The sequence below is a fragment of the Trematomus bernacchii genome, unplaced genomic scaffold (assembly GCF_902827165.1).
Source record: "Trematomus bernacchii unplaced genomic scaffold, fTreBer1.1, whole genome shotgun sequence".
Taxonomy (NCBI): Eukaryota; Metazoa; Chordata; class Actinopteri; order Perciformes; family Nototheniidae; genus Trematomus; species Trematomus bernacchii.
The window spans coordinates 3103070-3126937 of NW_022987567.1; the positions used below are offsets into that span (position 1 = coordinate 3103070).

General features: G+C 39.7%; 2 protein-coding genes across 2 annotated transcripts in view; both read left to right on the forward strand.

The window, feature by feature from the left end:
* The first annotated feature begins 146 nt into the window (after positions 1-146).
* On the forward strand, positions 147-4515 carry phpt1 (phosphohistidine phosphatase 1). The gene is made up of 3 exons (XM_034125627.1): positions 147-534; positions 3316-3443; positions 3599-4515. Exons 1-3 carry the CDS (start codon positions 369-371, stop codon positions 3689-3691), a joined length of 387 nt encoding a protein of 128 aa, XP_033981518.1. The 5' UTR covers positions 147-368; the 3' UTR covers positions 3692-4515.
* Positions 4516-5121: 606 nt separating this feature from the next.
* Positions 5122-23868, forward strand: part of mamdc4 (MAM domain containing 4) — a 34219-nt gene continuing 15472 nt past the window's right edge. Inside the window, 24 exon segments of the mRNA XM_034125653.1 lie at positions 5122-5215; positions 7241-7333; positions 7561-7667; positions 7669-7729; positions 8268-8393; positions 9040-9273; positions 10818-10928; positions 11732-11887; positions 12084-12187; positions 12725-12880; positions 15849-15939; positions 16031-16144; positions 16915-17007; positions 17096-17233; positions 18103-18242; positions 18709-18817; positions 18903-19007; positions 20013-20147; positions 20396-20523; positions 20912-21128; positions 21217-21354; positions 21448-21575; positions 22164-22254; positions 22379-22528. Of these exon segments, the coding sequence (XP_033981544.1) occupies positions 5164-5215; positions 7241-7333; positions 7561-7667; positions 7669-7729; positions 8268-8393; positions 9040-9273; positions 10818-10928; positions 11732-11887; positions 12084-12187; positions 12725-12880; positions 15849-15939; positions 16031-16144; positions 16915-17007; positions 17096-17233; positions 18103-18242; positions 18709-18817; positions 18903-19007; positions 20013-20147; positions 20396-20523; positions 20912-21128; positions 21217-21354; positions 21448-21575; positions 22164-22254; positions 22379-22528 (2977 nt within the window). The 5' untranslated portion in view covers positions 5122-5163.

A 23868-nucleotide genomic window follows, 5' to 3' on the forward strand; every position in this document is an offset into this window, starting at 1 on the left:
AGCAAATTCAAATATCAGCAATTATCAATCACCATTATAATTATGCAATTATAATATGTAACAAATGGGACGGATATTGCAATAAATTGGTCTTAGTATTCAGTACTTGCATGTGGCTTTTATTTTGAAAGCGCTGTAACCGGAAGTCTTGATGTTGATGCATGGCGGAACAAGCGTGACTGTAGACTAGAGTAACCGTGTTCAGTTTTATTGAGTTAAAGCTGGCCATTTACATTTTAAACAAGAACATTTAAACGTGCTTCGAAGCTGTTCAGCTCCCTGTATATATTGACACGGAGTTTGTTCAGAAAATACCATCGTTGTGTCTGTTTGTCAGTCTGCTAGTGAGCTCTCTGAGCAGTCTGGAGATGTGCTCTCAGACGAAAGCTGCAGCCCTGATGGCTAACATTGCGCGGGCAGACATCGACCCCTCCGGAGTGTTTAAGTACGTCCTGATAAGAGTTCACAGCAGAGAGGTGGGGGACGACTCGGAGATAGATATAGTCCGAGGATACGGATGGGCTGAGTTCCATGGTGAGTCAGGGGCAATACAAACAGAGAAAGCTAACGTTAGCTACCTGGGGTTCACCACAACACATGTGACAGGTGCTAGTTCCACCCAAGGGTGACAGACATGGGCTTTATCAGGCTAAATGACAGTGGAAGTACAACTTAAAATAATGTACAATACACAAGTGGTTAAGATTTAATTAAAGGTGGGGTAGGTAAGTTTGAGAAACCGGCTCGAGATCGCTAGAATTTGAAAATACACAACCGGAGAAAATCTGCCACTTCCTTATAGAGCCCCTCCTCCAACACACACGAACGCGCACATGACCAATGAGGGCACGAGATACATTTGTGCACAGATGGAAGGCTGACAGGCAGGTAGGCCATCCAGTTATTTTAGCCGGGCCGGCTAAAATGATTGATCGTACTTTTTACAGTATTACGGCTTCCACAGATGACATTTTTTTTTAAATTGATTTTTTGTCAAAGCACTTAAGATATTCATTGCTATCGGGATGTTAAGAGCATTCCATGGAATATAACAAAAAGTGTATCTCGAGCCGGTTTCTCAAACTTACCTACCCCACCTTTAATTGAACAACCCCTAGGCATCACTTTTATTTAGCATTCCTATTGTTCCAATTGTAAAGGTTACACAAAATATGACCAATTTTATTACTTGCTCTTTTTTCTGTTACATCATTTGTTTGGGCATTCAGATGTCTTATTTTATGAAAATGTGTATGTTTTCTTATATTTACTGTATAGTAGTGCAGAAAGTATGCAGAAAAAACCTTTATTTTCAAAGAAGATATATTTTGGTATTTATTTTATTTTGTCAAATTCTGAGTTATTTTCAAAACAGTAGCCTACTACTAAGATATTTTTGTTAGTGTATTTGTTTATGATTCTTTGAGAAATACAGATTTCAAAATGATCATTTGTCTGTGCTTTTTCCTTTCCCTGACCAAGCAAGTACATATTATACTTTGTTGATTAAATCGCAATCGCAAATCGCAATGTTGTCCACAATAATCGCAATATGACTTTTTCACCAAATTGTGCCGCCCTAGTGGAAAGTAAAACATCCCAAATCAATTAAAGGAACTCAATAACTACTATCATTTCTGAGTTTAGGTTCACCTAACTAAAGCTAATGCAGTACAATACAACAGTTTTACAAGAAATGCTATCCCTCATCAAGGTTATCATGTTCAGGCGTAGGCTCCACGAGGACGAAAACGGGTTGAATCCACATATTTCTCATGCGTATAGCCCTTTAAGCTCAACGACGCCGTAACAGAAACGTAGAAACAGACCCCGCAAACGACAACGGGTCCAAAGGTGGATAGATCTGGGAACGGAGCGCTCTGGGGGGTCCAACGGGGCCGTGGGGTCGCCTATACAGTCATGCGTTTCATAGCCCCGCCTCTCCCCACCTCTGCTGCTCACCCCCGCTAAAGTACACTGCACACTGAATTCAGATTATTTATCTTTATCTCGATATGAACATAAACGCGAGTGAAGTCTAATCTGACAGGACGGAGACACGCAGCTCCTCCGGCTGTGAAGCAGCGAGAGCAAAACACACACTTCAAGTCAGATCACCACCCTTAGCTATTTTAATTACCTCTCAAACTACCTAAACTAGTTATAAATATGTTTATTTTTACTGTCGGGTTTACTTACTGGATCAGCTGCTGCATGAGGAAGCATGAAGATTTAAACTTTAACACACATTGACCGGCGAAAAACTCGCGGTTCCCTCCGCCCCCACCGCGGAGAATAAACAGAAGTGCAGCCATGACAACCATTCTTCTTCGCTGCTTTTGTGGAGGAAGTTGCTGCTTTTGTGGATGAAGTTACAGCGCCACGTACAGGTTCGGCATATGTACTGCAGCTTTTCCAGCGGTTGGATGTAAACGGAGCCGTCTCGTGGAGCTTGACACAATCCGGTGTATATTGCGTGGGGTCGGAAGGTTTTTTGCGGTTGCGTTTGCGTTACTCCGATGCGTTTTGCCGTATTTGTCCTCGTGGAGCCGGGGCCTCAGTGTGTGTTGAAACTGTTTTAAAGAGGTGTTAATTCATTTTTATGGTCATTTTGGAGCATTTGAAAATGTAGTTTCAAGATTTTCCTTGCAAATGTAAATGTGACTTAAGATATTATCGCAATAATAATCAAAACATGCTTAGAACTCTTTACCTTACATTTGTTAAAGACAACTTTTCCATGACAATCGTGTGAGGGTATTAATGATTACCCCAATAATGGGAGATACCATCATAGATATATTGTGTGTTGTTTTTTTGCCACCCCAATCCACAATATAATCGAATATCATTCCATCCCTATTCCGTAAATTGCAGTTCTTGTATTGTGTTATACATTACATGTCACTTGTTAGACACTTTTATCCAAAGCGACTTACATACTCAATACTGTGGGCAATCCCCACAGGAGCAATTTGGGGTGATGTGTCTTGCCCAGGGACACAACGACATGCTGACTGCAGTGGGGTTTGAACCTGTGCTCCCCTGATCCAAACACCAACGCACTACTCCACTGCGCCACAGCCTTTCACTGACCAATATTCAAAATATACAGTCTATCATATCCTATGTTTGGACAGATGGGACACTGCTTGCTTCATTCACAAGTTACAACCACATTTGTTCAAGCCAAACATCCGATTCACAGTTGTATTATACATTGATGTACAGTATTCAATTTTTTCACTGTTCTACATTATATTTAAATATATTATAAAGTGCAGTGTTTATGCCATCACATGCCTTTTCTTGCAGCTGATATCTATGATAAAGTTTCTGAGGAGCTGGAGAAGGGTGGCCACCTGGACTGTGAGTGTGTCGGAGGAGGGAGGATCCAACATGACCCCCAGGACAAGAAGATCCACGTCTATGGATACTCAATAGTGAGAGAATTCTGCCTTATAAAAACTGCAATTATGTAGACAAAAACAGTGCATAGAGCAAATGTGCAAAACAAACTAAATTCTAAATCATTACAGCTTTACTACATTTCTCTTTTTTTTTTACTCTAATGGTACATTGGTATATTTTGTTTTAGGGATTTGGAAGAGCGAACCATGCAGTAACCACTGAGCAACTGAAGGCTCAGTATCCGGACTATGAGGTGACCTGGGACAATGAAGGATACTGAACTGAACTCAGATCAGCGTCTGTTGGACGCCCTTTCTCCTGGACAGTACGGCACTCATCTGTAACCCCTGGAGCTTTTTGATAACCCAAGACTAAGACTGACGTACAGCTACAAGTCAAGCCGGGTTTGGACTTATCTTAAGTAACAATATGTCTTTTAAAAAAAGAAATCATGATCGTAATTATAATCAGTACAGTGGAACATCATCTGGAAATCATAAAATAAATAACACTCATTGACTTGTTTTAGAGTCACATTGGAACTAATTGCTAAGATATGTTGTGATACTTCATAAATGTTTTATGAAATGAACTTTAAAGTCTTGTGCATACTTCGTCCCCTCTGTTGCAGACTTGTATTCCTCTGGTCCACTGACAGGAATGTGAACTGCTGATGAATGGTATGCATTCATTTGAGTTTTTGGGTGTTTTACAGCTAACATAACAAGATGGAAATACAACATTGTACTATTGTGTAGGAAAAATGTATATAAGGAACGGGTATGTCAATTTTGAAAAATAAATCTCAGAATTAGTCAGATTTAAATTGGTACATTTACAAGACAACACCTTCGATATTGTCATAATAAAACAAAAAAACTGAATGCTAAAAGTTCATTTTAAGCTAGCATCAGCACAAAGACTGGAAGCAGGAAGAACCGTCCCATCAAAAGTGAAACATATGCCGTCAAGCAACCTAATAAATAAAAATATTTGCTGGTTTCTGGTTTCAGCAATGATGCATTCATGGTAACAGGGCTTCATTCTTCAACACCACTGGAGGGGACTTTTTAGATGCTGCGCACTCATTTTGCAAGAGCTGTTTGTTCAATCCCAATATCAAATTTCACACCTCAATGTGTCAAACAGCTGTGGAGTGTGGGTGGGTTTTTTACATTTTTGCAGCAAAGCTCGCAGTTTCTGTGGTTTAACATATTCTTCGTGTTTACAGATGACCTTGAACATGTTGATTTTGTCTTCATAATGGAATACGGATAATTTTTCCCAGTTAGTTTTCTGTGAATTTATGGCAGGTTGGTAATTTATGCGACTGTATCCACCTGTATAACATAGTTAATACACTTTCCTGGTAAAACCTATACAAAACTAGATATAGCAAGAAAAAAATGGCTCCTATAAAAGTTCCATTAGGCAACGCACTTGTGAGACAAACTCGGTGATCTCCTAATGGAGGTAAAATCAAGGTGAACGGAAGGATAATATAGCTGTAAATATGTTTATATAGAGTACAACTGTGTCTACTTCAGTTATTGTGCAATATACGGATGTGTATACTGTGGAACTCTGCTGGTTGGAGGAAATTGTTTTATGATGCTTGGTTGCAGTTGCATGCTGGGAGAATTTAAAGTTCAGGTGTTATCTCTTGGAATGGGAGAAGAGGTCAGAGTGAACTCTCAAAGACTCCTGCCTTCAGACCTCCAGACTGGTCAGGTGAAGAGAAGGGAAAAGAAGATGTTCCTCTGGAGGAGCCCGGCCCTCGTTCTGCTGCTGACTCTGCAGATTGGTAAGAACACATTCACACAATTCACACTAAGTTTAAGTAACACTTCATGTAGACTTAAAGGAGCTGCTGGTGGCTGGGTCTATCTTAGCTTTTGGTTTGAGAGAGAAGTATGGTGTACATGAGTACTAATGTTAAAACACTTAGAACAAGCCCTAAAAAGTTGACAAACCTCAATTATATTTAAACTTCTAAAGCTAATGAAACTAAACCACCGAATCGAATTCATTCAAAAGTCAAGAATGAACTTGTGAATGAACAATGCTAAATACACAAAATCTGATGAGGATACAAATGTATGCCACATCCAAAATCTTAAATAAAATGATAAATAAATATAATTTTTCCACTTTCACTGTTTTACTTTTTTAAATATACAGTCCTGGTTATCGGTACCAAATGTTAACTCATTTTCAGAATTTCAATAATTTTATGGGATAAAACTAAATAAAACACAAACATAATATTTGTTGTGTACTAAATGCTAGAGTCCAGGATATATCTACAGTATGATCAGCATACATTTTTTGATGCTTTTTAATTTTTTTGTAAACAAAACAAGAAAATATATATTTGCCCAATAAGGCAAATAATTAAATAATTGTAAAATATTGAAAAATAAATAAGTAAAAAGTACAATTTTGATTCTAGGACCCTAAATGTAAAGCCTGATATAAAATGTATGCTATAATGGCCGTGGGATAAGAAAGTGATACAATTAATGAGTTTCAATGACAATTTTGACAGGAGTGAGTGTATGTATTTGAGCAATAAAATGTATTATAAACACATTATATGACCTTAGAACATTTTGAAAAAAATCCTCACACCCCTTAGTGCTGACCCCCTCATATGCAGGGCTGTAGTGACTATTTTTACCACGTTAAAATTGATAAATCTTCTGAATTTCTTTGCATTCTTACAATAAATTGACAAATATCAATATACACATATCAATATACTGTATAACCATATCAAAATAAATAGCCCCAATCACAGTTTTTATGTAAAATACAAAAACTAATATATTACCAAAAACAGAATGATATTACATTAATTAAAACAAGTAAAGAATGAATAAAGACTTAGATTATAGAATAATTGAGAACAACATAATTCATTAACTATAAATATATATATATATATATAATTACAATTATAATAATTCTCAACATTAACCTTTTATTCTTATTAAAAGGAAACATCAAACAATATAAATACCGGTACATTAAAAAAAGTATATTTGTATTTGATCAGTGTCAACACAAACTCTGCTATCATGCCACTGCTTTTAGCTCTGTATTCGACAACTGGAAATGACCTCATTATGAACCGTAAAACCTTGGGTGTTAATCAGAGACCTTTGGATGGACGGATGTCATTTGAGCCTGTCACCATTAATGTCGCCATAAAGCTTTGACAGTTATGAGGCCTGATAACGGAGTTTGGGGTTGAATCCTGCGCAAGATGTTCTCAATCTCAATCTTTCAATCTTTATTTATTTATTTATGTAGCACATTTAAAACCACCTTCAGTTGACCAAAGTGCTGTACAGGCAATAACTACAATATTAAATAACACTAATTTTCTAATTTTCTAAATAAAATGACCTGTACTTTTCTCATGCTCATAAATTCTGTTGGGTCTGATGGTTGATTTCTAATGAAGTCCACAGAACAAATCTCCACTCAGCTTGTGATGTTGGCCAATTGGTATGTTTTTTATTGTGGTTTTAATACGGAGATAAGCCTTGACCTTAAAGATATGTTTTTAGTCCGAAAGTCCATAAGGTTGCAGGAGTATAAATAAATAGAACACTGTGTTATACGATCAAAAGCTTTAAAGAGAAGTGGAAGTTGAGTAAAGATTGTATTTTCCAAATTAGATATGCTCATAAAAAGTCACACCTCCCAGACCATCTGTTATTACAACAGTATATTTTAATGTATATATCTATTCTCACACACTAAAAGGACACCACTATTCAGAAAAAAACGACTTTTATTTGTATTTGATGTCATTACACAGTGAATTGCTTTGTGGCTGATCCATGTGTGACTCCTGAGGTGAAATGTGACTTCGTGTGCGACTGTGAAGGCTGCAGCGATGAACAAGACTGTGGTAAGCTAATACATATATTCTGCTCTGAGCTCAATCCACAGATGTTTATTTTAACATATTCTCATTTTTACTTATCGAGAGTATCTTCAGGGGCCAACACCTGATCTCATGATTTTTGATTTACATTTATGTGAATTTAATGCACTTATTTAATCTGAGAATTGTCTGCTGAAATCAATAACAAACATCTTCTGTCAATTACAAAACATTTAAACCTACCTCTCCAGGCTACAGTGGAGCAGCGTTTGGGTGTGACTTTGAGGAAGTGGGGATGTGTGGATGGACTGAAGAGTCCTTGAAAGCATCAGTGTACAGCTGGGAGAGACGTCAGAGAGGGGGGGGGGGAGCTGCCTGTCAGCGGGCCGTCCTCTGACTACACCACCGGGACAGCTACAGGTAAAGTTAAATACTAACCTCATGTTGTATATGATCAGACTTGCTCCCACTTTGCCTGTTTTTAAATCTCGTTCAAAGACCTACTTGTTCTCCCGTGCTTTTACAGACCACGTATAAGACGTATCAGTCTGTGTTTTCTAAGTTGGGGTTTTCTATGTAGTTTTGTTTTAAAATGTTTTTACATCATGTATGAGGGTTTTGTCTGTGGCTATAAATATGGTTTTATTGTCTTTTACATTAGTTTATTTTTGTCCTATCGGTTTTGTCTAAATGTATTTATGCTGCTTTTTATATATTTATTGATGTACAGCACTTTGGTCAACTCTGCTGTTTTTAAATGTGCTATATAAATAAAGTTGGATTTGATTGGATTGGATTGTATACAGTATACACCACTCTCTGCCCTGTGAGTTTAACAACAATATCTTCCCAGCACTTTAATTTACATCAGCCATTTATAGAGCTGAGGGAAATGTATGATGTCTGATTATTATTATTATTATTAAAACAGTGCCCTGTACGTTTCATATTCCCACAGGTTGGTTTATGGGGGTGAGTGCGGTGACGACAGAGTCTCTCAGCACTGCAGTGTTAATCTCTCCAGAGATGAAGCAGTCTTCACAAACATGTCGTCTTCGGCTCAGATACTTCCTGTGGGACTCAGGTAACAACTATTAATAACTACGGGTTAAATCTAAAAAAAAATATGATGGGATTTCATATCGATTTTACTCCTTTTACTCACAGCGTTTGTATGTATTTTATGTGCATCTGTTGTCATTTAACTGCGGAAGCCCATGAGAGGCAAGGGGAAAAAACCAGTTGATTAATTTATCAAGTCTGATCTTAATGGTTTTATGGATTTATTGTTATGAACTAAAAACAAGTGAAGACATGTTTTTGCCAGGATAGGTTTTCTAAAATGAAACATTAATGTTCTTGGTCCGTTTTGTGGCCGAAATGATAAGAACAACAAATACTTATCCTGACAAAAACAATAACTCATCTGCAATCACAGAAGAAGAAACATGTAAAATGGCATACAATTTAGGAACTCTACGAAGGATTCTTTTGGCAAAACGAATACTTTTTTACCTGTGCAATTTTGATCAGACCACTTTTACTCTCAGGGCTTCCATATTTAATTTTTACTTTATGTCTTGTAATGTAATTAATACCTCTTAATTCGACTGATTCTACGCCCGGACCTCCGACTACACAATTATTGCTATCTGACTTATTAATTGTTGTGCACACTGAGATTTAATTTCTCTAGCAGCTGTCTTACTAATAAAATATTTAACCCATAGGTCACTCAGGTCTGGGCTCTATTCCCTTGTGGGCGTCCATCCTTCACCAGGACTCCCAGGATGCTGTAGTGTGGCGTCCGGAGGCCACCAGTGTGCATGGCTGGAGGGAGGCGACCATCTTTCTGGGCCGTATTCCCACATCTTTCCAAATCCGTCTTCACTCGCAGCGCTCCGAGGGGCTCAGAGGAGATGTGGCAGTGGACCAGCTGGAGTTCCTAGACTGTGCTTTGCCCCGTGAGTCTAAATGATCTAACCTTGTGCAGTACATGCCTTACTATAGAGCAGGGGTGTCCAAACTAGGGCCCGGGGGCCAAATGCGGACCATTTTTAATCGTCCCTCACTCAGCAAAGTAAAAAAGTATAATGACTTAAGTATAATAAACTTCTGCTTGTCTTATATTGTACTTCCTAAATATATATGTTACACAGTATTCATGTGTTAATAGGCCCAATTTTCTAATAAATTCAGTCAATTAAAGTTGAAAACATGTTCTAACAAATCTAAGTTGATAAGAAAAAAGCCCAATAACAAATTTACATAACAACATTGAAATATACCCTTCATATTTCCTCTTATTATAAACAATCTGAAGCTTCTGTTTTAAGGAATGAGCTGCTAACAAATAAATGAAACCCTCTGGAGAGCTGTGAGCTGTTTTTTTCTTAAAGGTCCCATGTCATGGCCATTTCTACTGATCATATTTCCATTGTTGAGGTCTACTAGAATAGATTTAAATTGTGCAATTTTCCAAAATCACATTGGTTTCTCATACAGCATCTCTGTATAGTATGTGTATTCACCAGGTATTCACTCTCTGTCCTAAACGGCTTGTTGGAGCTCCTGCCCCCCCCTCCCTGTGAGTCCAGTGGGCTCTGATTGGTCGGGACGTTGCGAGGCTCGTTGCGAGGCTCGTTGCGAGGCTCGTTGCGAGGCTCGTTGCGAGGCTCGTTGCTGCTGCGAGCTTCTGCGAGGAGCGGACAGGTTTCCGGGTCGGCGATACAGAGAGACACAGCGAAACTCATCGTGAGCACACACAAACACTCACAGCCGAAGTAAAAACAATAAGTGTGGCTTGATATTGAGTAAGAAAAAGGTTTAGAACGCTGTGAGAATGGGTCTGCGGAGAGCATTTCTCCACGATCCCAACTCGTCTATTACCAGCGTTCAGGGAGCTCTATGCAAGTCAATGGGGACTCCCTGTTAGTTAGCCAAGGGATCCTGGTGTGTGAGGTGCTCCGCGGATTGGTCCATTTGGGCCAATCCGGTCATTTGTTGTTGATTTGGGTATTCACACGTCAGAGAACCCAGGAAGCAAACAATGGAAAAAGATAAATCTCCAACGAGGCGTTCTGGGGCAGCATAGACAGGTCTTTTCTGTGTTAGAGTTTTACTCCCTACAGGGTGTACTTTGAGGGTTTTTGACTCTGCAGACCGTTTACATGCATAAAAACCTTCATAACACACAAGGGGACGGGTAATAACCGGAAAAGCATGACATGGGCCCTTTAAAGCATTTTCAAGTATCAAGAATAATTGACCTACATTGGATTGACTTTTCCAATTTATAACAGAACTTATGAGGCAAAATACCTCTAGTGAGCGGCCCAGCCCTTCGTATATTTTTCTGTATGTGGCCCTCGGTGAAGAAAGTTTGGACACCCCTGCTAGTGAGTGTCAGCAATGAATTATAATACATGAGTAAGTTGCTCAAATATTGCAGAGCCCTGATGACTGAATGATTATTTTGATTTGGTTTTTTCTCTCATTACGTCATCAGCACCACTTCCTGAGTGTCTACATGAGTGTGTGCTGGGGGGCTGCGTGGAGCGGCAGCAGCTCTGTGACGGAAGCGACGACTGTGGTGACGGGACTGATGAGCAGAACTGTGGTGAGGACAGAAAATATGAAGAAATATGTACAAACAGACAAACTACAAACATTAGAGTCTGTAAAAACAAGAGATTTAAGAGGCAGTTCAACAACACTTTGTGGTATCTACAGCATGGAAGACAAGATTGGCTATGCTTGCTAATATATTTTGTTATGCCCTTATCTTGAGATAAGGAGATAATCAGCCCATTATCACCTTAAACCAAACTATAATTTATCGTTGAACAACTGAGTTCAGGAGTGCCAGGCCAGCATGCATTGATGGTGTTTTGAGCACCGATCACCAATAACACTTTAAGGCCTTGACTAACTGTTCAATTATGATTTTGAATGATGACCTAAGATGCGATGCAATGATGAAGTATTCTGTAATCATCATGTGATCTCGAGAAAATAAAAGTGTTTTTTTTGTGATAAATAATCTTGTCTAAAGAAATCTACATAACTAAACTAATTATGACAAGAAAACAAGCTTTGTTATCTCAAGATATCTAAATCAGTATATCGCCATTAGAAATATTATTGCAAGCAGGGCAGTTTTTTGCTTCCATACAAAACACATTTTACAGGACTTCTTCATAATATATTGAAGATCTAATCCAAATAAAAAACTGCTGACTAGGACAATAATAATGGGACGATTCCCCTGACACTATCCTTATGGAAAGCATTTCTCAAGACTCAAATACTTTCCTTAAATGTAATGAGGAGACTCATCTCGCCATACAATCTACACGGTAAATGTTATATATATATATATATCCAGACAGTTAATGTGAGTTGTGATAAATGTGTCTCCAGAAGGGTACAGGATCTGTGACTTTGAGGATGGTGAGTGTGATTGGGACCTGAGGTCATTGTCCAACCTGTTATGGGTTCGAACAAATCAGAAGCACATCTCCCTCACGGATCCTCTGCAAGGACCAGGCCGGGATCACTCCAAGAACAGTGCAACAGGTATTATACTCTGATACAAAAACACACATGCATATTTATCGTTTTACATATTTAAATCCCACTCTTCATTAGAGCTCATTTTGTTCAAGGTTGTGCCAACTTGTGATGGTACAAAATATAAATAAAATAGGTTGACGATCATAAACACAAGAAAACAAAGCATTTTAAATCTAGAATATCCTTATTATCATTGCAGGTCACTTCCTATATGTCACTGTCCCTGAGGGGGGTCTCAAAAGAGACTGGGCCGCTTTTCAAAGTCCCCGCCTGGAACCTACCAATAGTTCACATCCTTGTAAGGTGAGTCTCAAGCTGATTCCTTCTTCAATAAAATAGTTTTAAAATGTACTCTAATGCTTCATTTTCACAAAAATGTACTGATATTGATTTTATTTTATTTTATTTATTTCGAATGTGTAAAACAATAATACAAAAAAATTATAATTATAATGAAATTTAACATGAGAATTAAGCAGTGTCAAATTGATATACAAAAATATTACTGATTCTAAATTATATATAAACAAATAATCTAATTAATTACACATTCGAAAGGGGTGGGAAGAAGTTAACACTTATTTAATCCCACCCCTTCTCCCAAAAACTAAAATATTAACATATATATATATGTATTTTCTTTTCTATATATATATATATTTTTGGACACATTTTTTACTAATATTCAGACTTAACAACTGCCAATACTGTTGAAATTTGAAAAAAAGAAGATGACAGGGGATTTAATAGAACGAACTGTGATATCTTTCTTCACTTTTATATAATTAGGAGGTATTTCTTAACCTAGTTTGATAATATTTCTGCATGTGCCCGCTGCAGATGGTGATGTACACCCACCAGTTTGGGCCGAGGTCTGGCGGTCTGACGGTGCTGGTGGCAGGGCGACAGATCACCCCAGTGTGGGAGAGGGGCGGTGCTCTGGGCGATGTTTGGGTGAAGGCAGAGGTGGACATCGTCACAAACTCCACCTTCCAAGTGAGTACCTTACCTGAGATTGTACCTACAGTACCGATGCTAGCCATAGCCTTTAAGGTCACCTATCATGCAAAATCCACTTTTTCCTGATCCATTTATATAAAAACCTGTCTGAAAATGAGCTGATCAGATTTTGGTCACTTTATGATGTCATAACGATTTTTTGGCTTGTGTAACCATTAGCCAATCACCAACCAAGGTAACCCCCCCCCCCCCCCCCCCCCCACACACACACAAACACACACACCTGGGCCCTTTCTCATGTCATCAAATGTCCCTGCTCGACTCCCCTCCTCGACTCCTATCCTCAAGACTTAGTCCCGCCCACAGGAGATGCGAGCGGAGGAGCCGAGGAGGGGAACCGAAGAGAGAGGAGGAGAAGCAGCAGGCGGTTAGAGAAATGAGAACTCCTCTCCTCTGAGTGGTCATTTTAAAGAGACGTCCATTAATGATGACAGGAGGCACAGCAGCCCTCTGTCTGATGGACAGATGTGTTCATGACGACTTATATATTTACCTTCATTCATTCACAGTGCGGTATAATGAGACAATAACAGGCTACAGATGCGGACACACACACACACACATACACACACACACACATATATATATATTTATATATATATTTATATAAATGTATAAAATTTCAGAATCAAACAGAGCACTCTCATAATAACGTAACACTAGCAGAGACTGGATATATCCCCCCCCCCCCCCCCCCCTCTCCCCTCTCTGGTAGCTACAATGAGGAAAATAAATGACGGGCCAAAAGTTTTATTTACAAGTATTAAAAGTAAGCAGAGGACACCAAACCAACTGAGACCTGTCTGTCCGCTGCATCTACGCACACACTGTACCACACACACCTACACCACACACACGCACCTACAGCTCCTAAAGCATAATAATCAGGCTACAGCCGTTGTGTATTTTATTATGTGAAGCACTAAATGGTTTTAGAAAAATATCGACTCTTTGTTTGTAGATATCTACTAAACTAAAGCAAATAAAGAGAGTAGGCCTGTTATACTGAGTGATATATATTATACACACTGCTCTGCTTTCTGCACGGACCTCACAGCTGTTCTCACTGTAAACATCGCGTCGCGATGAAAGCAGTTACGGGCCGTCTCCACGGCAGCGTTAAAAAAATCTTGAAACGCTTCTGCCCATTCACTTTGAATGGGGTGACGTCACTTTTTTTCGCTTTCGCCGAAATGCATTGTGGGCAGGCGAGCGGAGATTCTCAGGATTTTCAAGATCCAAAGTTGAACAATGTTCAACTTTTGAGGCTGAGGTGGAAGCGTCAGCCAATCAAATCCCGTGTACGCAAATCTGACAGTTCAAGCTCTAGCCAATCAAACGGCGTGTATGCTGGGAGAGACATACCGCAGGTCATTTCCTCATATTCCAAAAAATGGAGGAGAAATTAGCGGTAGCGAATCAATCACCCGGTGCTTTATGACCAGACCTACCGGGATATAAACCGGAGGAGCCAGGCATGGAGGGAGGTGGCAGAGACAGTGGTAGGTTTTCGCCTGTTTTGGGGAGTTTATATCCAGTTTACTTCGGGCTTTTTTGCTTCGTATGTCGCGGGCGGGAGATTCATGTGATTGGTTGCTCGCAAAAAATCCTCAAGCTTCAGATACGCCCACCTCCAAGATTTTTTTAACGCTGCCGTGGAGACGGCCCGTTAATAAAATAATATCCAGGGGATGCATGCAGAGCTGTCATTGGCTGAGATCAGTCCGGCCGTGCGTCTCGACTCTTTGAAACATCTCTGTTCCCGGAAATGCATCCACGAAAGAGCCGTGGAGGACTGTGGAGGACCCATCAGTGTATCCTCGGTTATAGCTCCTCCAGAGAGCCTCCTCGACGCTCGATGCTCGGTCCTCGATGTGCATTTCGAGAAATGAGATGTCCTTCAACATGGCGCGCTAAAATTCATTTCCGGGTCACTACCGGAGGACCGAGGAGTCGAGGAGTCGAGGAGGGACATTTGATGACATGAGAAAGGGCCCTTATCACCTGAATCTCCTCCTAGAGCACCATTGTGTTCTTGGTAACCAAATATCTCTCAGAGGGGCTTGGGGAGGGGCTCCTTATTTTCATCTAAAGTAACAGACAGAGAATCAGCACTTTAGAAACAGGGCTGAAACAGAGGGGATTATGGGATGCTGCAATGATCTGTTTGGTGTTTGGAGCCAAACACTTCAGAGACATGTTTTGTATATAACTAAGAACTATAATATATTGATGTAAAACAGTAAAATAGGGGACCTTTAAACAAGGATTCCAGATTCAATGTCCTTTGTTGATCACAAATTGGGAAACTGTTTTGTTACAGCAGCATGTTAACAAGACATTGCACATAAGTTGAAAATCAAATAAAGTACAAATGAACAGTAAATACATGTCGACAGTAGAAATAAATGTATATCTATAGTATCTATTGAATACACAATATAACATAAACAGAGTCAGTTATATTACACTATAAAAGAACAACCTACTAAAAATACATAGGATGCTCTGTACAATATGCAACTGTGTGAAAAGTAGTTTTTTGAATATACTTAAAAATTGATTGATAAATATGGTCATTATGAACATAAGAAAACAAGTTTACATTTGTAATAACAGGTTTAACATATAATCTGGTAGCTACTGGAGGCTGTGGCTCAGTGGGTAGTGTGCTGGACTTCGAATCAGGGGATAGCAAGTTTGAGTCCCACTGCAGTCAGCATGTCATTGTGTCCCTGGGCAAGACACTTCACCCCAAATTGCTCCTGTGGGGATTGTCCACAGTACTGAATGTATGTAAGTCGCTTTGGATAAAAGCGTCTAACAAATGACATGTAAAAAAATGTAAAATGTACTATACTTTTGCTTTTCAGACCAGAACTGATAACTATTCAGAGTTATATTTGTATGGGAATCTGACTCACTCCGTTTTCTATCATTACAGATTCTAATAATGGCAGCCATCAGAGACTTTGCTTATGGAGGGATTGCTGTCGACAGCATTGTGTTGTCTCCTGAATGCCGCAACTCAACTGGTAATTATTTAATAGTCTTTTCGTATCTTCAATACTTCCACATCAACAGTGAAGACTAATAAGCTGCCATCTCACATTCCCTTCTTTACAGGCAATAGTTCCTTGGAAGGATTCCCTAAACCTCCCAAGAATCCGTGTGCTGAACCAGACAAGATGTGTGACTTCCACAGTGACTGTGCAAAAGCAGAGGATGAAGCCAAATGTGGTGCGTCAATTTGTTCTGTTTACTCAGCTTCCCTTTAAAGGCGACCTATCATGCAAAATGCACTTTTGTACGTCTTTTATACATGAATATGTGTCCCCGGTGTTCCAGGGAACTCACCAAGTGTCAGAAAACACAACCCTCTCTATTTTCCTCCATACCCAAATCTCTAAAAAAGGGGCTGCAACGGATCTGATAAAAACTGATCCAGATTTGAACACTGTCCTGACGTCAGGACGGTGGCACTACGGCTATTGGGCCAACTCCACCAATCAGGAGGAGACAACCACGGCATTGCCGTTCAAAAGCGCTGGAGACGTTGTAGTACATATGCCAGGCCAGTAGATGGTGCTGTTGCTCACAGAATCAACCCTTGCTAAAACAGATCTAAAAAATGTCAAATTGAGCAAAATGAGGCATGGCTAAAATGCATGATCTGTTTGGTATTTTGAAAAAAAAAAGTATAAATATGCCTTATATAGGTATGGTCCTACACTATATTATTCAAATATAGCATGATAGGTCCACTTTAAAAAAAGTTAATGACCATTCCTAGATTTAATCTGCATGTTTGGTTTTTTAATCCTGTAATATGAGTGTTTTTGTAAATTTGGTATACTTATAATTAAAAGCAAACTAAGCAAGTAACTGGTTGGCGCAGACCTTTCTGACCCCTGTCTCGTGCACTGAATTGAATAATGGCAGTCATTGTTATAAAGTTGTTTGATTCTTGTCTATTTCTTATCAAGATGTCTCCATGACTCTTTCTGCAGGAGACTTTTCTTACACTGAGGGCAGCTCGGGCTGGACTGACTCCAGCATAGGGAGTCAAGGCTGGGTGCTTTATGAAAATGCTACATCCAAAGGTACAACCAACAACCCCCAACTATTGATTTACTAGCAATCAAGAAATTACAAAACATTTACAATATTGGTTTCTTTTATGTTTCATAGAGGAGAACCTGTACGTAGCCGAGGCCCCGGGCCAGCAGCTGACCGAGGCCCAGACACGGACCCCCCTCCTGGGCCCCTCCGGCCCCGCCTGCAGCCTGAGCTTTGACTTTGCACTAACTGGGATCCCAGATCAGATTGGTAAATGAATCATCTTGTTCTTCGATATGTCTTTGTTTCACATCTGACTTTTTTTAGGACACACGGCCATACTTGTACAGTACTAGATTATTCGAGTATTTCCATTTTATGCTACTTTATCAATACTTTTTACTCACTTCATTTGAAAACATGAGTCATGAGCGACTTTTCAGGTTATGTAATTATTACAAAAATGTATACTGTTAAAGGTAGGGTAGGTAAGTTTGAGAAACCGGCTCGAGATACACTTTTTGTTATATTCCATGGAATGCTCTTAACATCCCGAGAGCAATGAATATCTTAAGTGCTTTGACAAAAGATCCATAAAAAAATGTCATCTGTGGAAGCCGTAATACTGTAAAAAGTACGACCAATCATTTTAGCCGGCCCGGCTAAAATAACTGGATGGCCTACCTGCCTGTCAGCCTTCCATCTGTGCACAAACTTATTTCGTGCCCTCATTGGTCATGTGCGCGTTCGTGTGTGTTGGAGGAGGGGCTCTATAAGGAAGTGGCAGATTTTCTCCGGTTGTGTATTTTCAAATTCTAGCGATCTCGAGCCGGTTTCTCAAACTTACCTACCCTACCTTTAATGAATTATGACGTAATATTATGCAGTATAAAAAGTCAATAAAGTTAGCTCCACCGGTCCCGCCTGAAAAATCTAAATGATGATTGAAAATTGTTCCAAAAATGGGCATTCTGCATAATGAGTAGTTTTAGTTTATGTAATTTTAGATCAAATGTACTTTTTCAAGATTTTGAACGCCATATTTGTACTACTGCAACAGAGTATTTCTACCTTTACTTCATCCACCACTGGTTCATATATTTTAACGCGACTCTTTTGTTTTCATCTTTCTGCTGCAGGTGAGCTGTCCGTCAGGGTGATTGATAGCTTGCTGGGCATGCGGCCGAAGCTGTGGGAGTTCAGCGGGAAGACAGGAGCCGAGGAGGGGGCGTGGCAACACGTCAATGTGCCTGTTGGATTTAGAAAAGATCGCTTCCAGGTCAGCTCAGACTCCTCATGGCTGATTTCCCCATATTTAATGTTGGCATTGATGATGAGATTTGACAGAGATCTGTATCATTTATCTGAAAAATAAAAAGAGCTCAGTCTTTAAGGTTAACAAATAGGTTTATGAAAACATTAGGTGTTTGATGTTTTTGCTTTGCTGATGAGTCAAAGCCAAAAATGTCTACAAGAAGTCAAACTTTGAAACCCCCACGAGATTGTCAATTTCCCCAAAATGTCTTATGCTCATTCACACACACTGCTAGGAGAAAATACAAGTAAAAAAAAATGTAAAAAAGGACATATGTGTAAAATAATGTAGCGGCAGATGGAAAAAGAGCTAGAAATATGTCGGATTTCCACGTTCAGCTGGTTGAAAACAGTTGCATATTGCGAAACTGGTTAAAAAAATGTACCGTACTACCTTTATCTAACTCTTCTGTTTTCTTTGTGTTCACCAGCTGGCGTTCGAAGCTCGTGCTTTGAAACTTGATGCATTGTCCAAGATTAAAGTGACAAACGTTAGCTTTGTTAGCTGTAATGCTAACTATTTCCCATACTCTAAAACAGGTAGATGAAAACTATTTGCAGTACTTTCGTATTTTTCTGAGAAATATCTCAAAGCTTTGATTAACCTTTTGGTCTTCTTGGCCAGGATTGTCGTGTAACTTTGAGGATGGGCTGTGTGGATGGTACCAGGACAACAGTGACGACTTTGACTGGGCGCTGCTGAATGGGATGGACCACACCATCGGGATCGGTAGGCTCATTTAAAAACAAAACAATGAAACATTATATATGGATTTAAAATGTATGTTTTAGTATGGGGTATAACACACACATACACTTTGTCTCAATGAGAACGTTGGAGGATATTTTTGTAATCATGATTTCATGTAAAAATAATTACATTTGTGCAGCATTGACACTTTTCAAAGTAACATGTGTCTGTCAGCTTTTCATTTGCCATTTATCAGAATCAAAAATACATATTATATCTAAAGACAAGCACATGTCACATCAAATGAGTACAGCATGGTAATAAAATAAGTCGCTGTAATTTTTATAAAGTGAACATTAAAGGTGGGGTAGGTAATTTTGGAGAAACCAGCTTGAGTGCGCTAGAATTTGAAAATACACAGCAGGAAGAAATCTGCTACTTCCTTACAGAGCCCCTCCTCCAACACACACGAACGCGCACATGACCAATGAGGGCACGAGATAAGTTTGTGCACAGATGGAAGGCTGACAGGCAGGTAGGCCATCCAGTTATTTTAGCCGGGCTGGCTAAAATGATTGGTCGTGCTTTTTACAGTATTACGGCTTCCACAGATGACATTTCTTTATGGATTTTTTGTCAAAACACTTAAGATATTCATTGCTATCGGAATGTTAAGAGCATTCCATGGAATATAACAAAAAGTGTATCTCGAGCCGGTTTCTCAAACTTACCTACCTCACCTTTAACGTTTACAGATTGTGAATAAATTGTAAGACAGAAAATAAAGCGAAAATTACACACATACATATTTACAGGCACTGTTAGTGCACATTTAAACAATAAAGAGAGATCAGTATCTACCCAAATGCTAACTGTTTAATATAAATACTACTTCTATTCATAGTCAAGTGTCCTTGGGCAAGATACTAAACCAGTCATCTCTCCCGTAGTCATGTAGAGGTGTTTTGTAAGTGGATTTTGATAAAGGGATCTGCTAAATAAAATTGAATTGAATGTTATTTCACTTCCTGTCTTTCTTTCCAGGCACAAGCCTCACCGTGGACATGTGGAGTCCTGCTCTGCGTGGTGCGTTCGGACGCTTAGTTTCATTCACACAGTTACAAGGTCCATCAGATTACTGCCTGTTCTTCTTCTACAAACTCTACGGGCCCAACACAGGTGAGCAGTGGCCCACATGAAAAGCAGTTTAGAGTGAAACATGGATACTGAAGCATCTGGTGCTTTAAGCCTTGGGGGAAAATACCTAAAGTTAATTGTATAAAAGGACCGTCTGCCTGTTAAAATACCCTCTCTATGAGTAACTGTCACATATTTTGGTTTGAGTTGAAACATTGCCTACCTACCTGATAGAAGCTCTAACTTTTCTTTGTCTTCTCCCACTTCCTGTCCCACCCTCACCCCCCCAGGTGTTCTGAATGTGAAGCTGTTAGATAACGGCGGTTATGAAAACATCCTGTGGACCCGCAGTGCAGCTCATGGCAACGAGTGGCACGAGGCACACTGCCCCGTACCCCACCAACTCACAAACTTCAGGGTATGGAATAAGTACAGTCAGACTTAAATAACAAAACAGTGTTTGATCAATCATTGAAATGTCACAGAGCTTTATACGGAAGCCCTCAGAGGACAGAGACACAACACATTTTAGTGGTCCATTTTATACATTTTAAATAGTTTTCTCTTATGTGCTCATCTCATGTTTAAAAAAGGTTTTGCCAGGATACTATTACAAATAAAAATAATTATCACTTTGTCTCAGCGGTCTTTTCAGTGTGTAGAGCATACCCTCTGTCCTTAGACCCTCACAGCTGACTCCCGAAAGAAACCAATGGGGCAAATGGAAGAAAGCTTGGGTAGAGCCACAGAATAATACTGTACAATGCCACATTTAAACATTTTCCTTTTCTACCCTCTCCCAACAGCTGATGTTTGAAGCGGTTCGCTCCGGTTTTGACGGGCGAGTTGCCATTGACGATGTGACGTTCCTTGAAGGACCGTGCACCATGCCCAGGAAGTGCTCCTTTGAAGGCCAGCGTTGTGGATACAGCAGCTCTGGTCCGGGTCACTGGCTATACCGCAGGGGACTCAGCGCCACGGGGAGCGGACCCAAGACTGACCACACTCTGGAGACTGAACTGGGTAAGAGAAAATTAAAGAATCACATTTAGTGTAAGTAACATTTTAATACTTACTAAGTGAGTGAAAAATGAATTTGTTGGTTGCTCAGGTTTCTACATGATGGCTAACACCGGAGCGAACATCCTTCCTGCTAGTGGAACAACATTCCTTACATCGCCTGTTCGACAAGGAAACGCCAAGACTGTGTGTGTCAGTTTCTGGTATCACATGGGAGGAAAGAATCCTGGTAAGACACCTACACGCACAAACACACACTAAAACAGACACAAAAAATACAACAAACAATTCTAATATCAATATACCTTTGTGTACTTTGCAGGTTCTCTAAAATTGTACATGAAGCCGGTGAAAGGAGAAAGGGTCAGCATTTTCTCTGACAATCTGGACCAGGGAGATGTCTGGCGCCATGGCAACGGCAACTTCACAAGTGACCTTGAGGACTGGCAGGTATAAGGCCGCTGGAACTATTGTATAACTATTTTATAAAGAAAAACCCCAAAACATATAGACTGAGTCAGACTATAAAAGTCCTCAGGCACTATTTAACCAATCTTTAGGGCATGTTCTAAAGTGAATAGACCAAGAGCACGTCCTAAGCAGGTTTTCAATTCCACATTTGCAAATTAAATGGTGCATAATTTGGGCGCAGCAGAGAATTTTGGTAGAGAAACGGGACCATGTAAATCTTTTTGCATTGTATAAAGAGAGCTTTGTTGATTTCAAATCGAGAACAATAACACAACGGGCCAAGAGAGATTGATACGCAAAACCCTTTCAGTGATGAACAGATCAACTCTCCTTTGACTTTGCCACACCCAAATAGGCATTATTAGGGTTAGGGTCAAGTATTCTACCACTTATGTGTGAGAGAGATTTACAATTATAGACTTGAAACACTAAAAGTATTGCGTACAATGTAAAGAAACTGCGTTCACTTTCCCATTTGGAAATCCTTAAAAATTCCATATGTATATGGATGTCGTGTTTGTCAGTTTAAACAAGATGATGAGATTTTCTTTCACTAATACTCTGCAGCTGGAGTTTGAGGCAGTCGGAGCAGGAGGCAATAACACTCACATTGCAGTGGACGACATCTCCCTTTCAGATTACCCATGTGAAAATCAAGGTTTGTAGCAGCCCTAGCTAAATGAAGGAGATACACAACAGACTTAAAAATTAAACAAGATTTTTGGCGAGCCCCTGTGAGTAGTAGTACTAATTGTTTTTCTTGTTTTATACAAATATCTCAGGTTCTAAATGCACTCTGGAGAGGGGGATGTGTAGCTGGAGCAACACTCAGAATGTCAAAGTGGACAAACTGGACTGGGAGCGGACAAGTCGGGAGGCGGAGAGCCACTACCCTACCCCGTCTGAAGACCACAGTCTGGGCACTGAGAGAGGTGAGCTGACTTTGGATGATGTGCTACAGGGATGGGCAACTTGGATGGTGGTGGGGGCCACATAATGTATGTACTGGCCACCAGGGGGCCGCAGATTCACTTTGAACACACACACAAATTCCATGTATTGTATGTAATTATTAACAAATATACTAAGTCTGACATCTTCATCGACATTTTACAATCTTTCAGGGAACATCCTCTAATAAGCTCACTAAACAAATATCAGTTCACAGAAATGTTATTTAATTTTTACAAGTGGCATGTTTGTATTGAACAGGTTATTTAACAGTGGAATAAAATATTTTAAACTATTGGAAAGCACGGAAAATGTGTGTGCATTGAGATTAACCATTAAGATGACATAAACATGAAGTCATGAACCCAGACATTATTTGTCTCTGCATTCCCCTTATTCCACAATAAGGGGAATGTCAACACAGACACCTGTCAACCCGCACTCTGCTGTTCCTCTGCGCCGCTCCCCCTCCCTCCCGCTGAAATTATGAATGAAAAGCGTATAGTAATCATAGATAACACGGCAGGGTCCGTGACAGTTTGTTTTCATCTGATTTCAAATAAACAAAGGTTTTTAGAATATTAAATTTGTTTCGCCAAATTCAGATCATTAATAGAACTTTGAAGCTTGTAAAGGCATCATTACAAGCGGCAAATTAACATCACAGCAGGCATAACAACAGCCGGTGTTTCTTGTGAGTGTTTCCCCGGGAAACAAACACAATACACACAAACGCGTCACAGATTATTTTGCGGTATTTGGCTGCCGAACTAAATCATGTACGCAGCTCACGACCTAACTAGGAGTCTAGTGGACGGTATCAGTACTGATACCGTCCACTAGACTCCTAGTTAGGCCCCAGGGCCGCCATTTGCCCATCCCTGTGCTAAATGCTTCAAATGTAGAAGCTTGTTCAACGGTAGAAAAACCTGATAAAAAAGTTGCTATCACAGCAGTGGCAATAAAGGCCTACATTTAAAGGAGAGCAAAAAAAAGAAGATAGAAGAATTTTGTCTGACAATCAAGGATGTAAAGAATATGTTGCTACTTGTCTCTTAACAACAAAAGTTATCTCAGTCTCTCAAATAGTTTAGCCTTCTGCTAACCATAGCCTTGGCTTTGCTGTAGCTATGAGCTAACTGTTTTGCCTGGCAGATGGCTTAAACGTGTAGTAATCTCTTAAAGGCTTGACTCCTATTGTAAATGCAGCCTGAAAATCTAAGTTTGCAAAGAAAACACCAACAGTATCACGATAATGTTGATTTTTTAATTAACGAGTACAGGTTACTGTATGAAGTGTTCTCATATTCTCACACTCGTC

What these genes read in the sequence shown, in the direction of transcription:
- phpt1 (XM_034125627.1), top strand. Translation starts at nt 369, where the DNA reads ATGTGCTCTCAGACGAAAGCTGCAGCCCTGATGGCTAACATTGCGCGG. An exon ending in CGGATGGGCTGAGTTCCATG is followed by an intron (nt 535 to 3,315) that starts GTGAGTCAGGGG and finishes CTTTTCTTGCAG; the next exon opens with CTGATATCTATGATAAAGTT. An exon ending in ACGTCTATGGATACTCAATA is followed by an intron (nt 3,444 to 3,598) that starts GTGAGAGAATTC and finishes ATTTTGTTTTAG; the next exon opens with GGATTTGGAAGAGCGAACCA.